Below are 12,645 nucleotides of genomic sequence, written 5' to 3' on the forward strand. Positions count from 1 at the left end.
AAAAATGTATCGATATCGTTGAAGCATTGTGACATAATATAATATGTTGAGATAGTTATATTACTGCAATATCATGGAAAAATGTATATACACTCCATTATTTTATATGTGAGATGCTAATATAGTATTGGTGAATATTTACCCACGGGAGTGTGGTGTAGTGCAATAATATATTGGCACGTGAAAGAATGAAAATGGTTATGAGGTAACTGAGATATTTCTATGTATTGTGGCTTAGTGCAATAAGGTAATTGACCTGCACGTGGTATAGTAGAAATGCTTATGAGTCATAAACGTATGACACTGAATAAATTACGTAAACGAAAATCCTAGAACCTGACTACCACAACTCATGAGATTTGCCTTGTGTGGGCTTATGTGATATGATTGACCCATGTGTTGGGTGTATATATAAGATGTGATTGACCCATGTGTTGGGCAATCGTAGCCGAATAGTGGCTTGATATATTCCGTTCGCAAAATAGAACGATGATGCGCAATATTTTATGCCGAATAGTGGCGGTTAACTACATAGATTTGGCTTCCGGTGTGAGGATTTACGGTGTCGCGGCATCCCGCGGGTGGTGGTTACGCACGGAGTGGCTCATTATGTAAGGGAGGCATGTGGATGTACATGTTCGGCGTTGGGTAGCGATTGTGGTAGCCAGGGAAACTAGGTAAGACATAGATACGACGTGATTTTAGGGACACGCTGTTAAAGCCCGAAATAATATAATTATGGTAATATCTTGGTTAATGATGTATCTTTAAATAGATGAATGTATATAATATGTTTGGTTGGTTATTTGTTTAGTTGAACCTAAGGCGCCTCGATGGAGGAACTACATGCCTTATTTATTATGAGTATAGTTTGTTGTGTGGTTAGTGTGAAGTTAAGGCCCTCAGTGGAGGAACTACCTGCCTTAATTAGTATTCTTAAGGATGTTATATTAGTCGTTGAAAGTTAAGGCGCCTCGGTGGAGGAACTAACTGCCGTAGGGATTGTGTATATATATGTATAATTATATGTTATATTTTAGAGCTACTCACACCAGCATTGTTTATAATGCTGACCCGATTTGCATGTTTGCTTATCGGGGTGTTCATTCAATGAACATAGTTGATAAGTTTTGAGCGGGTTTAATGTTGAAGAAGATTGGTTCATGGCTTGTGGTTTTAAGTTAAGCGTTGCATCTCGGGATGTGTCTTGTTTTCCTTTGAGGTGATATAGATTTTCAGGTTGAGATAATGTTATTTGCATTTTCATTTGTAAATTATTTTTGAAATGAATAGACTGTTTGTTTTAAGTTAAAAATTTTATTGGTTTTAATTATCCGCATATTTAAACTGTTTATGGGTTTTTGGGAGTGGAGAGTGCGTCACACCTCGGAGATCGAAGAGTCGGGGACAAATAATGTTTTTCCGAATTCTGTCGAAATTCGGGGTGTGACAGGTGCCATATCAGAAAATTGGCCCTTTTAGCTTGCAAGCCAATTTTGGTGGCATGCCAAAAGTTTGCAAACTGTTCTAATATATGGGTGTTTTTTATTTTCTAAGTCAATATTGTCTATTAGTTTGTACACATAAGTGGAAATTCATAGCACAAATGGCACAATTTTTTACTGTCCGTCACAATTAACACATAGATAGTAGAAATTGTGTCGTCCTTCTCTCGTAACTTAATTTTGGCAGCTACCAAACAAAGTCACAAATTTATTTGGATTTATCACACCATCCAAATTTAAGAATCTTCTAACAGCCTAATTGGAATGGTCATTTGTTGTTTGGGGGTGCTCTATGACCTTTAGAGCATCTTCAATTTAGACACTAACCCAAATATCAATACCAAATTCTTGAAAATTTGATGAAAATCATATTTAGTACTTCCCCAATCATTCATCAACATCAAAATATCAACAACATTGGCTCCGAATGGGGTTCCATTTGGTGGTTAAGCTTGGTGTTTTAGCAAATATACGAAGCAGTTTTATAAGAGCCGCACGGTTAACTAAATGGCACATGGGCCACGTGGTTTTTAAAGTAACGCATGGGCCTTTTATTTTTGACATTTAATTATATTTTGAAAAAAATAAAAATTGCGCTGATTAGACCGCCTAGCTCGACTAATCGGATTGCCTAGACCGCTTATAGGTTGATTAGTTTGCCTAGCCCGCTTAGACCACTTTATGAATTGACTTAAGCCTAGGCAAATCGGTTGGGCACCGCCTAGTGCCTAGAGTATAAATGCTGTCTAGACCGATTTTTAGAGCACTGTGCGCGGTTAATCAAGTGCTGCGTGGGCTTGATTTATTTAATAAATGGTTCAAGTGCAGCGTGGCCCAAATGGTTTTATAAGAGCCGTGTGGGCTTGGGGTTTTTTTATGCGTGGTTTAATAAGTGCAGCGTGGGCTTGGGCTGTTTCTCGTGCGGTTTGTCAAATACAACGCGGGCTTAGCCCATGCGGTTTGCTTGTTTGATGATGCCAATTTTGATTCAAGATTGAAGATGTTTGGTGCTTGAATGATTTGGTATTTGGGTTGATGAAAAATGTTGCTGATTTTCACCTCTAGATTGAAGATGCTCTAAAGGTCATCCCCCTATTGGATTTCTTCTTAAGGCTTGAGCACAGTATCTAATATGCCTTTCTTTTACCTACTTCTTTCAGTATATGAGAAGTTTGAGAGAGAGCGAGAGAGGTATTAAAATTTTGTATCATCAACTTCTTACCAAAGCATATAACACTAATATCGTTCGCCTCTATGAAGCTCAACCTTATATACAGTTTTGGGCTTAGAAGAGAAGAAAATACAAGGATATTTGTACGCGTGCTCAGGACATGAAGAGCGTTGTCAAGAATACTGAAGCAACAACTATCACCATACTGAGCAAGATCATCCTGATCCTCTTCCCCTCAACGTCGCAGGATCCAATTGCTTCCAGTACCGTCATTACAAGTCCCATGATTTTCTGCACAACAGATAAAAAAACGAATATATATAAAATAAAGAATTCTCGTGCAAAAAGATGAATATTGCGAACGAGGGAGAACGCATTACCAGCCTTAGTGGTTCAATATGGAGGAGTGGCTCCATAAACATCTCCATATTTCTGATTCGTGAAAGCAATTTTGTAAATCAGATTGTATTATGTTCAATATATATTAGCTACCTTAATCTGATTTCCAAAGAACACAAAATTTTGTTTTTTCACATACAGCCAGCCAGACCATCCAATTGATATCAAGTGCACGACATCAATTAATTGGTTGGATTAAAACACATATTTTCAACGTAGTATAAGCCATATGTACTATTTTAATTATAAAACTTATCTCACTTTATCACCACCTTTCCTTGGTAAGTATGACACACATAGAAGCTGAATCCTGTACCGAGTGGCACACGAGTCTTCTTCCATTCTGCAAGAAAAGAAAAAAGAGAGAATATAGAAAGTTATACCTTCCCCAAGGAAGCACTTCGAACTGAATGAAAACGCGTTCAATTCAATGGAATAGCCCAAACAAACCTAATCTCCATTTAACAGTAACATGCATTCCATCATGCAATGTGGGCTGCACTACAAATTCTAAATTCTGTCCCATATATCTCATTAAATATGAGAAGAACTCCAGTACTTGCTACAACAAAATACCAATTATTATTATAACTACAAGATGGGTAATTATCGAAAAAAAAAATGACCTTATAACTCCAAGATTTAAGTACCTGCTTTCCATGAAATGGATGGAAATATGAGATAAAATTACAAACGCAACGACATTCATCTCCTATGACATCAGATACATCTCGAAGATTTCTTTGCTTAATTGCTGAATATAGTTTAAGGACTGCTTCAAGAACCTTGCTATCTTCCTCCCAATATCCTGAGCTTTTAATGCCATGTGGGACTAACAAAGAAACTCCATTTCTTGAGGAGAAGCTCCTCTGGACCAATGGTTTTTTCTTATTAGGTGAATGAAAATCGGATGAACCATGGACAAAATGTGACATTACTTTAAGACCTGAACTCAAAGTTACACGCACGTAATTTTCGTACTTGAACACAGAGGTGAATTGGGTGGTAACGGTTAGCTTTGGTAAAGAACCCAAAATCATTCTTGGAAGTTGGTTGGATAGAGATTAAAGCATTAGAAATGAGTTTGCATTAAGAAAGTGGCGAACTCGATCGGATTCTACTGAGAGGAGGGATGTATATGTATCAGAAGAAAGGTACAAAGCAGATTAACAAGCTAAGAATCTTCAAAAGTCATTTGCTAGTGTGGGTGGGTTGCATTGAGAGATTGTTGTATTTAAAGATATATATACATGTACTTTGGAGTCTGCTACTGCGTATTTACTAGTTCGGGTAGTAGTGATCTGTTTTACATGAAACTTTTCGCTTAATATGACACAGTAATTTTGAGATCTTAAGTTACATCGCATTGCATATTTACGCATTGTGTAGTTTTGCAGGATTGCTACCTTCAACCCCAATCGAAGGCTGCAAACCACCATTTTTATGGAATACACACTCGATCATATGCATAGATATAAAACTGACCTTGACACGGAGGTAAAAATACATAGAAGGGAACAATCATTTGGAAGAAGATAGCCTTTGTAGTTAAAATTATCTCATTCTGTAATATTTCCTTTTCAGTACAAACCAGTCCAGATACAAAAAACAACAACTTATCCATGTGTACCAGATACTCAACTTTACCATTGTCTTGGCTTCCTTGGCATAAGCTTTTCGTAGCAGCAGTGATTCTTGTAAGTTTCATCACTCTATGGGTCTTCAGACCATATCGGCAAGTAGTTCAGGTCTATATGTTTGTCCTCAGGATTGTTGCTTTGATGACTCTTCCAGTCGGATGTAGACTACAAGTCTCGACAGGCCCCCCCGAAAACAGGCCTCATGTAGGCATCATCGAACTTCCTCCAATAAGAGTGTATTGTGTAGACAGGTCTTTCCATTAGCATGGACAAACTGTCCTTTGCCCGAAGAATGTTGGTCGTGGTAGATTCATCCATGGAGAGCAAGGGAAGGGTTAAGTCCTCCCTGGGAGAATTAAAGCCAGTAGAAGGGCCAAGTACATTCCGAGGGAGCAGAATACTTATCAATGGCGTTGTTAAAAGACCAAAAATCTGCAATAAATTTTTTTGCAAGTGTTTATGGAATATGAAAACTAGCCCCATAAATTAAATTCAGAGGAGGTAGAGGCCCCAAGGAGCCTAAGCACTTGTACAATGCTCAAGCCAAGGCTCTGGGAAACGAGTGGGAGGGAGTACGCGCGCTAGTGCGCTACGGCTGTTAAGGCGTGCTAACGTCCTGAGGGAACAGAACTTAATTTAAATGTCGCAAGAAATAAAAAAATATGAGAAGTGTTCATGTGTATGCAAGAACACGTATGTGTGGATCACAAAAGAATTACCCTTTCTATTGAATTCACATTTGATACTAAGGTAAAGGAAATTTAATTTGAAATGAAACTTACCAGTGTACTTGAAAGTACTACGACCATGGTAGTAGCGATCATTGTAGCATGGACCGGATTCCATGTGACGCCCGAGTATGTGAACTTCACATACCAAGAGAAAAAAACAACAGACCGTACTAAGTGGTTACCCGAAAAAATCTTCCACAGAAGTGTACATGTATAAAACGCTTTGAGTACTAGTTTCACCTGATTGAAAGCCAGAGCAACAGAAACAGCTCCTCTCATAATCCCTGCCCACCAAATTACAACCTACAGTTGAGAAAAACAATAAGAAAAAAAAAAAATTGAATTCATGATTGTGCATTGTGGTAGAAAGAGGTTCATGATGATATGCTGAAAACATTCTTGCTACCATCAGGTGGTTAATGCTTTTTGTGTATGCACAATGGTCTGAGAAGAGTAAATATGGTGTTGCCCACCTGGTGCTTGAAAGTAATTGGCACGCGTTCCGAGCTTTTATGCAGATAATTGGATAAAGCGGAGAGGGGAAATACAAAAGCAGCACGACCAAGTAATATTAAGAAGATGATGATAAAGTAGATGCCAACAACTGACTGTAAACTGCCATTAAATCAGAAGTAAGTGAATGAGACAATAATGTTTCACTCCCTCCTTGACAAAATATTTAGGTTACAATGATGCAAAAATTGCAGATCATCCGAATGTTTTTACTGGATGCAGTAGGAGCAGTGAATCCCATGATATACAATTTGACAGCCTCTTCCACTTTTGACATAAAATATTTTTTACGAAAAAAACGAATGAGAAACCCTATTTAGATTCACTACAAAAGGATGGTGTACAAGCATCAAATTCCTAGCAGGAAATACCATACTTGCATCAAGTGGAATTGAGGTATTTATACGTACTTTAAGCAAAAAAGAAACTGCACCTAGATTTGCTCATTTTCCATTTCTCGGCATCAAGAGCATCCATTCCCACATAGAGAAAGATAAATGTCTCTGATATAAATGACATTGTTGCAAAGATATGCCTGGAAAGAATGAAAGATATAAGAATTTATGTAGACCAGTAGTCATAAGTTTGTCCCCCTGCCCGCTCTAGATACAATAAATTACAAAACACAATGGAAGTGCTAAACATCAGTCATCAAGAATTTGGAGAATTTTTGGCTGCTAGAAGTAGTTGGTCTGAGCAGGCCGTTAATTCATCCAAATGTCACAGGGTTTGCATCTTTGTTAAAAACTAGAACCAAAAGCACATACTGCTTGATATCCATCAAATCTCTATATGCTGCAGCAAGACAAATGAATAGTTTCTACTTGCCTGCTTGTGATTTTTGAGTTTTCACTGACATTGTGCCATGCATAATGTGACATGACAATCCCACAAAAGAAGACCGTGAGAATTCCACTCAAGTGTAACAACTGTACGCACCAAAAAAAATATAATTTTTTTATGAATTTAACATGACAGTTTTTAATTGCATAAATAAAAAAAACATATACCATGAAATAGATTAAAACAGGATCATGGACAAGAAGTGCAAAGAAAAAATCCTTTAGGTGTTCAAGAGATGTATCAAAAAGAGATATGTCCTTCGTCTTTATATTTGCTACAAAAAACCTAGTTTCTCTCTCCACCGTTGCTCAATGTCCTTGGGCAAAAAGGATCCCTTTCCTAGTACATAAATCTGCTCCAAATCGTTTATGCTTTTCAGAATGCTAGAACACAATTAGTGTTTGTGCATTATTGTGAAAAAATATTGAGATTAGCAGACACATAGATATATATTAAGCTAATAGTCGATAATCGATAAAGCGTATTTTAACATTATTAAGCTTTGATAAGGATCATTTTGCAAGTAGCCCACATATATATAAGCAGCGTATCCACCTGAAAAGGACAAGGTACAAATCCTCACCAGAACAATCAGGTCAGAAAGACACATTTAACCATCTGAAGTAATCAATACACAAGGAAAGGTATAATATGGATCAATTCCTTGTGCTGGAGGCCCATGAGTGATAAGGCAGGCAGCCCATGAGTACGTGAAAAAGAATTATATCAATTAATGCAATAATATAATTCCTCTTAGTTGGTAGGCCGAGGACTATAGTCATTTTCAATGATTTAACAGGATCTCAAGCCACTGTCCAACTGAAGTGGGCATGAGTATTAGCTTCTCAAAAGTAAAACACACTCAAATGATTTAATACACTGCTGGGGTCCTATCCAAGCCCCAGCTTACTACTTCTGTTAATTATGAGCATCCAACTTGAAACCAATTGGTGATAAGTGGAGAGGTCCAAGAATATTTCAACAAGGCTTCACAAATCTTATGTGGGACTATGACAAACATTTCAACAACTTTCCAAAGAAAATTCCTTAAACGAAAAGTTTACATCCTTTTCCTATATCTATTGCATTGAACATGTATACAGAAATTCAAATTAGGTCTATTACCTCAGCCAACAGGTATGATAGATACGCCATTAAGGACATCAAAGCAATTTCACGGTCAGTTGAATGCCTGAAAAAAAATATGTGGGCATATATCTTAGTGACAGATGGACCAGAGCATCCATAAAATTTATTAAACACAACCATAAAATACAAAAGTTGGTTCAGTTTGCCTTGTATAGAATTCTTTACCTCCCAAAGTATAAAGCTTTAAGAGCATAAGCAGTAAGAAGCCCAGCCTACAAGAGGTAAACATGAACCAATAAACATGGTGTAGAATGACACGATTCCTTATTCCTTACCTCCTTACCTCAAGGTGAAGGCTAAAATGGGTTTCGATACATGAATAAACTTATATGTGTGGTTTAGGAGTCTATAAACTATAGTGACATGAATAGTGAGGCCATTACCAAGGCTTTGGAACTTGGATTGGTTCAAAATATGCGTATAGCCAATTCTGCTGCTGTAGTAAAGGTATTAAGGACCAAGAAATTACACTACAGGGTCATAGGTACATGCGAGCACACAAAGTTATTAGCCGAATTGATTAAGAACACATGTACTTGTGCGAGAAGCGAATTACAGTCCTCAGTAAAGGAACCAACCAATGCAAGTTTAGATTTTGAACCCTATTTCTAGGTGTGTCCCACATATGTTCTATCCCCCGGCCCCCACTGGATATACACAAGAATCTCTCTCAACAAGTTCGAGCTTTAGACTAATCAGCGAATAACATAGTATCACCTATGAAGCACGGATACTTCAACAGAAGCAAAAAATCCATATCGGGCACTGATACGCCAGGATACGCTTTGGACTCGTGTCGGAGTATCTAATACATTTGTGTCAGAGTATCTAATACATTTTCTAATTTTGGACACGCTGGGAAACGTTTGGGATATGCCCATCTCATGCACACGGTTTTTTTTTCTAGTTTTTTATGCAATAGAAGATTAAAACAAAACAGGACCCATATAACACATAACACATAGTTTTTTCTAGTTTTATTCACTTGTGAAAACAAAGTGTTTTATAACACATAGAAGCTTTCCTGTTTGCCTCCACTCTCTTCCAATCCTTCATCTCCTGATTCCTGACTTCCTAACCTCCATCACCTAACACCAGACGCATGTCTCCATCTCTCATCTTGGTGAGTCTTCAATCCATCTCCTTCCTCTCTCTCATTACTCCCATTTTCGTAACCTTCTATCTCATCCATATTTTTGGAAAACACTATTTACCAATTATATAAATATATTTACTATTTTTTTTCACCGAGTCCTTCCGCATCCTTACTTTCTGAAAATTTTGGTATCCGCGTGTTCGTGTCGGGTCGTATCCATGTCACGTCTCAGAGTCCATGCTTCATAGAGTATCACAACTTTGGTTAGCCCTCCCGAAGTAAAGTCTGTTCATGTGCAGTTGCGCAAAGTTTGCCCACAACTGTTTATTCCAACTCTGAGAGGGAGCATTTAGATAATTCTACCCTAATACTTGCTATGACGGTGTGACCACCTATGAATTATTCCAGGACCTCTCTTGATCCAGCTTTTTGATAGAGACTAGACGATCCAGGTTTACTTATTCTATTGAGATTTGTCTAATGATGTATTCAGACAAATTATTCTCCTTTATCTTGGTTGCTTCCAAATATTCTCTGCAACATTTTATGCTACCAATGTATATACCCTTTAGCGGATGCAGGAAACTCCACAGAAAGAATACTTAGGAAAAGTTGAAAGTTTCAGGTTACTACTTTTATAATATTTTAATTGAGCAGTTACGAACCAATTGACTTGGAATTGTGAATCATACAATTGAAAAACACATAGTTCTCTTCATAAATGTGCTTATACGCTATGCTAAGCTAATACTATTGGCATATGGGCACTTTTATAAAAAAAGGAAGCAGAAGCTCTGCCCAGGTGAAAAGATTCAGAACATACAGCAATCCCAAGCGCAGTGCTCGTTGAAAATAAATAGAGAAAATCACCAACGACATGGGCTGCTGCCCAGCCATTTAATTTGAAAACATCCAGCTTTTGGATTGCATTGAAGAGGACCACCGATGTTGCATCATTTACTACTCCTTCTCCAAAAACAAGGCTGTAAAGTAAAGGGATCCAATCTTGGTGCAGAACCTATATTTTAACAGGTGAATTAGAAAGAATATCATCTATGAAACATCTGAGCATTATAGGCTAAGAATTAACTTCATATGACTGTACATCAATTTTATAACCTGGAGAGTACAGACGGTATCCGTTGATGAGAAGATTGTACCAATTGCTGAATTCAAAAACATGGCAGAAAAAATTCTCAGATGAGAAGTAAATTGGATATAATGAACAAAGAAATTTAAGAAGTATGTAATAAGATCAAATACAAAGGCGTCAACCGAGATAGTCCCATGCATCCAGGCCAACAAACCCAACCTTTGGGAACAGCCACCAGCTACCTGGATCACCAGACACAAGTTTTAAGAATGAAAGAAGATGCCTCCTTGTACAAGTTATTAAGAACATCCAATAACATCAAATAGTTTTGGGGAAGTAGTTCAGTGGAGAACTCAAACATTACCTGCTGAAATTATTGCTGATGATATAAAAACACCAAAAACTCCAAACAACATGATTGTTCCAAAATTACGAAAGAACTGCTTCTTCTTAACCTGAAATCTGTAGAACGACAAGATTCAAGCAAGCAAATATTTTGCAGAATATACCGAAATACAAATTTTTTTGCCTTATTGTTTTTCTCATTTAGTTTGTACTTGTTTCGGGTCTTTTATGTGTCCCCTACGTCTTAACATCTAAAAGCAAATGAATTACCATAAAGAGGAAGAAGAGGTGGATGCCACTTCTAAGAAGCTAAAAGAGTACAGTTGCCTAGCTTTCAGGCAATTTGATGCTTCATTTTACACAAAATTAAAGCACTCATTCCATTTTATACCGAATTTGAAGTATTCGACATGCAACCATTTTTTATTTTTCAAGTACCAATGTGTCATAGAGATTTAGGTCAACTCTAGGATATTAGACCTTAAGCTCTTATTCATTTGCACAACGCTCAGACTGAACTTACCCAGCGTTGAAGATTATGGGTGGAAGAAGATAGATGAAGAACAAGTTTTCATCAAATCTTAGGATGTGAGAGTTTGTGCCTCTGCTCATAAACAAAAGTATAATTCCTGTAATGCATCCCTGGGTCATTAAGAAAAAAGAAAGAAAAGGACTTCAGTCACAAGTCATAACACATCCTCTCAAGGGAAAAAATTCTAACACATTTTTTTTCCATTTTATATACCCTGTATATCGGGCTGGCTACGTCGACATACATAAATGACATACAGAATTGACATACGCAATCCAAAAACGGACTTGCACATTGCTTGAAGGGCTGATTTTTGGTAGATATTACCTCCCTATGGATAGTATCTCCACACAAAATCAGCTCAATCGGATGTGTCTAGTCTTGTCAAAAGAGTGTTAAAATTCTGGACCGTCAGATAAATTTTGAACTTGAACTCAATTTTTGGTTAGACATGTTCAAAGGAGCTAATTTTTTTTCAAAAGGTTTTTATCCGTTTATGACAAACTTATCGTTTCAACAAAATTTATATTTTTAGAGCGCTCTCTACGATACCTTCCCCATGGACCACACATGTACATAAAAATTATAAAAAATAAGAAAATCATGTTTTGGTTGTTTGTTGGCAAAGTATAGGCGAGGTAAATTGCACAATATGACATGACCCACGTGTCTGAGACTCTGAGCTGGAGGTGAGCCAATTCAAATTGTGCCAAAAAGCATAGCCTTCCTGATATGGAGGGGCAGTGTTGAAATGCATGGGCTACTCACTACCAATGTCTAATAAAACTCAACCATGGATCGGAGTAAAACAATAATAATGTGAATGAGGATTTACATACTGTCTTCTTCAAATTCCAATCTTGCAGACGAGAAAAGTTGATTAGATTGTGATAACAACGCCGAGAGTTACTGTGATATTCTTCGCAATTTGTAATCTCATGTCTCTAGGTACAAAAGAAAACACTAAAGGACTAGTAAGAGGACTTGTGAAACGAAAAAGTGTACTAATTGCTAACTAATAGAATTATAGAAACAGTAAAACTTTCTACTGATCCCGTTAGGCAACCCGAAATCAATAAAAGAATTTTAATTGTCAACTTAAGCTTTTTTCTCTTTCTTCGCTCTTGCATGCCTTGTGTACTTGGCTCTAAAGAAGAACATGCACTATTAGACATTTTAGACTTGGCATCTATTAAATTGAACAATACCAAATTGATAAGATTAACTTACGATTATAATAGCAGTGATGGATTCATTCACCCACTGATTCTGCCCGAGCAACTGACCAACAACAATACACAAACAAAGTACAGCCACGTAAACCGATATGGAAACCACATGGCTGTGATCCGTGCCATTCGAAAGGCCTTCAACAACCACGCCAGCAGATACCATTGCTGCGTTATAGAAGATATATATTCAAGACTAGAGAAAAATAACAGCTACTGAAAATTGCATATTCTCCTAAACTTAATTCCGGAACAAAAGAAAAAATCAAAATACGTACATGTTGATGTTATTGTTACGTACTTATTTCAATTTCGACAGGTGTTCTATTGCATGCAATGGGGACTTTATAGTGTGACATGCGTCAGTAGTAGTAAAAACTTTGCCCCGTCACGTTATTT

At 37.2% G+C, this 12,645-nt stretch overlaps 2 protein-coding genes across 10 annotated transcripts; both read right to left on the reverse strand.

Moving 5' to 3' along the window:
• Window positions 1–2,695: 2,695 nt before the first annotated feature.
• LOC147474746 (uncharacterized) lies at window positions 2,696–4,369 on the reverse strand. Of its 2 annotated transcripts, XM_086583516.1 has the most exons (5): window positions 3,726–4,356; window positions 3,526–3,637; window positions 3,337–3,418; window positions 3,057–3,108; window positions 2,696–2,967 (listed from the first exon to the last, which is right to left on the reverse strand). In XM_086583516.1, the coding sequence occupies exons 1-5, from the start codon at window positions 4,113–4,115 to the stop codon at window positions 2,830–2,832; spliced, it is 774 nt and encodes a 257-aa protein (XP_086439642.1). In that variant the 5' UTR covers window positions 4,116–4,356; the 3' UTR covers window positions 2,696–2,829. The 2 variants fall into 2 exon arrangements, with proteins under 2 accessions (XP_086439642.1, XP_086439643.1); XM_086583517.1 differs by lacking the exon at window positions 3,526–3,637 and having other exon boundaries at window positions 3,348–3,418; window positions 3,726–4,369.
• A 247-nt stretch (window positions 4,370–4,616) lies between these two features.
• Window positions 4,617–12,627, reverse strand: LOC147474747 (sodium/hydrogen exchanger 4-like). Of its 8 annotated transcripts, none has more exons than XM_086585041.1 (14): window positions 12,525–12,627; window positions 12,248–12,414; window positions 11,009–11,127; window positions 10,505–10,602; window positions 10,323–10,382; window positions 10,167–10,213; window positions 9,871–10,065; window positions 8,117–8,163; window positions 7,928–7,994; window positions 6,788–6,888; window positions 6,393–6,494; window positions 5,920–6,061; window positions 5,498–5,749; window positions 4,617–5,147 (listed from the first exon to the last, which is right to left on the reverse strand). In XM_086585041.1, exons 2-14 carry the CDS (start codon window positions 12,410–12,412, stop codon window positions 4,881–4,883), a joined length of 1,662 nt encoding a protein of 553 aa, XP_086441167.1. In that variant the 5' UTR covers window positions 12,413–12,414; window positions 12,525–12,627; the 3' UTR covers window positions 4,617–4,880. The 8 variants fall into 8 exon arrangements, with proteins under 8 accessions (XP_086441167.1, XP_086441168.1, XP_086441169.1 ...); XM_086585042.1 differs by lacking the exon at window positions 12,525–12,627 and having other exon boundaries at window positions 5,498–5,581; window positions 5,687–5,749; window positions 12,248–12,516; XM_086585045.1 differs by lacking the exon at window positions 12,525–12,627 and having other exon boundaries at window positions 5,005–5,331; window positions 5,498–5,581; window positions 5,687–5,749; window positions 12,248–12,517.
• Between the last annotated feature and the right edge of the window lie 18 nt (window positions 12,628–12,645).

Source organism: Coptis chinensis, chromosome 9, assembly GCF_015680905.1.
Source record: "Coptis chinensis isolate HL-2020 chromosome 9, ASM1568090v1, whole genome shotgun sequence".
NCBI classification, from domain to species: Eukaryota; Viridiplantae; Streptophyta; class Magnoliopsida; order Ranunculales; family Ranunculaceae; genus Coptis; species Coptis chinensis.

What these genes read in the sequence shown, in the direction of transcription:
- LOC147474746 (XM_086583516.1), bottom strand. Translation starts at nt 4,115, where the DNA reads ATGATTTTGGGTTCTTTACCAAAGCTAACCGTTACCACCCAATTCACC. An exon ending in ATCCATTTCATGGAAAGCAG is followed by an intron (nt 3,638 to 3,725) that starts GTACTTAAATCT and finishes ATTTTGTTGTAG; the next exon opens with CAAGTACTGGAGTTCTTCTC. An exon ending in CAAGGAAAGGTGGTGATAAA is followed by an intron (nt 3,109 to 3,336) that starts GTGAGATAAGTT and finishes TTCACGAATCAG; the next exon opens with AAATATGGAGATGTTTATGG.
- LOC147474747 (XM_086585041.1), bottom strand. Translation starts at nt 12,412, where the DNA reads ATGGTATCTGCTGGCGTGGTTGTTGAAGGCCTTTCGAATGGCACGGAT. An exon ending in CCATCACTGCTATTATAATC is followed by an intron (nt 11,128 to 12,247) that starts GTAAGTTAATCT and finishes TTAATGACCCAG; the next exon opens with GGATGCATTACAGGAATTAT. An exon ending in GGATGCATGGGACTATCTCG is followed by an intron (nt 10,214 to 10,322) that starts GTTGACGCCTTT and finishes TTTTGAATTCAG; the next exon opens with CAATTGGTACAATCTTCTCA.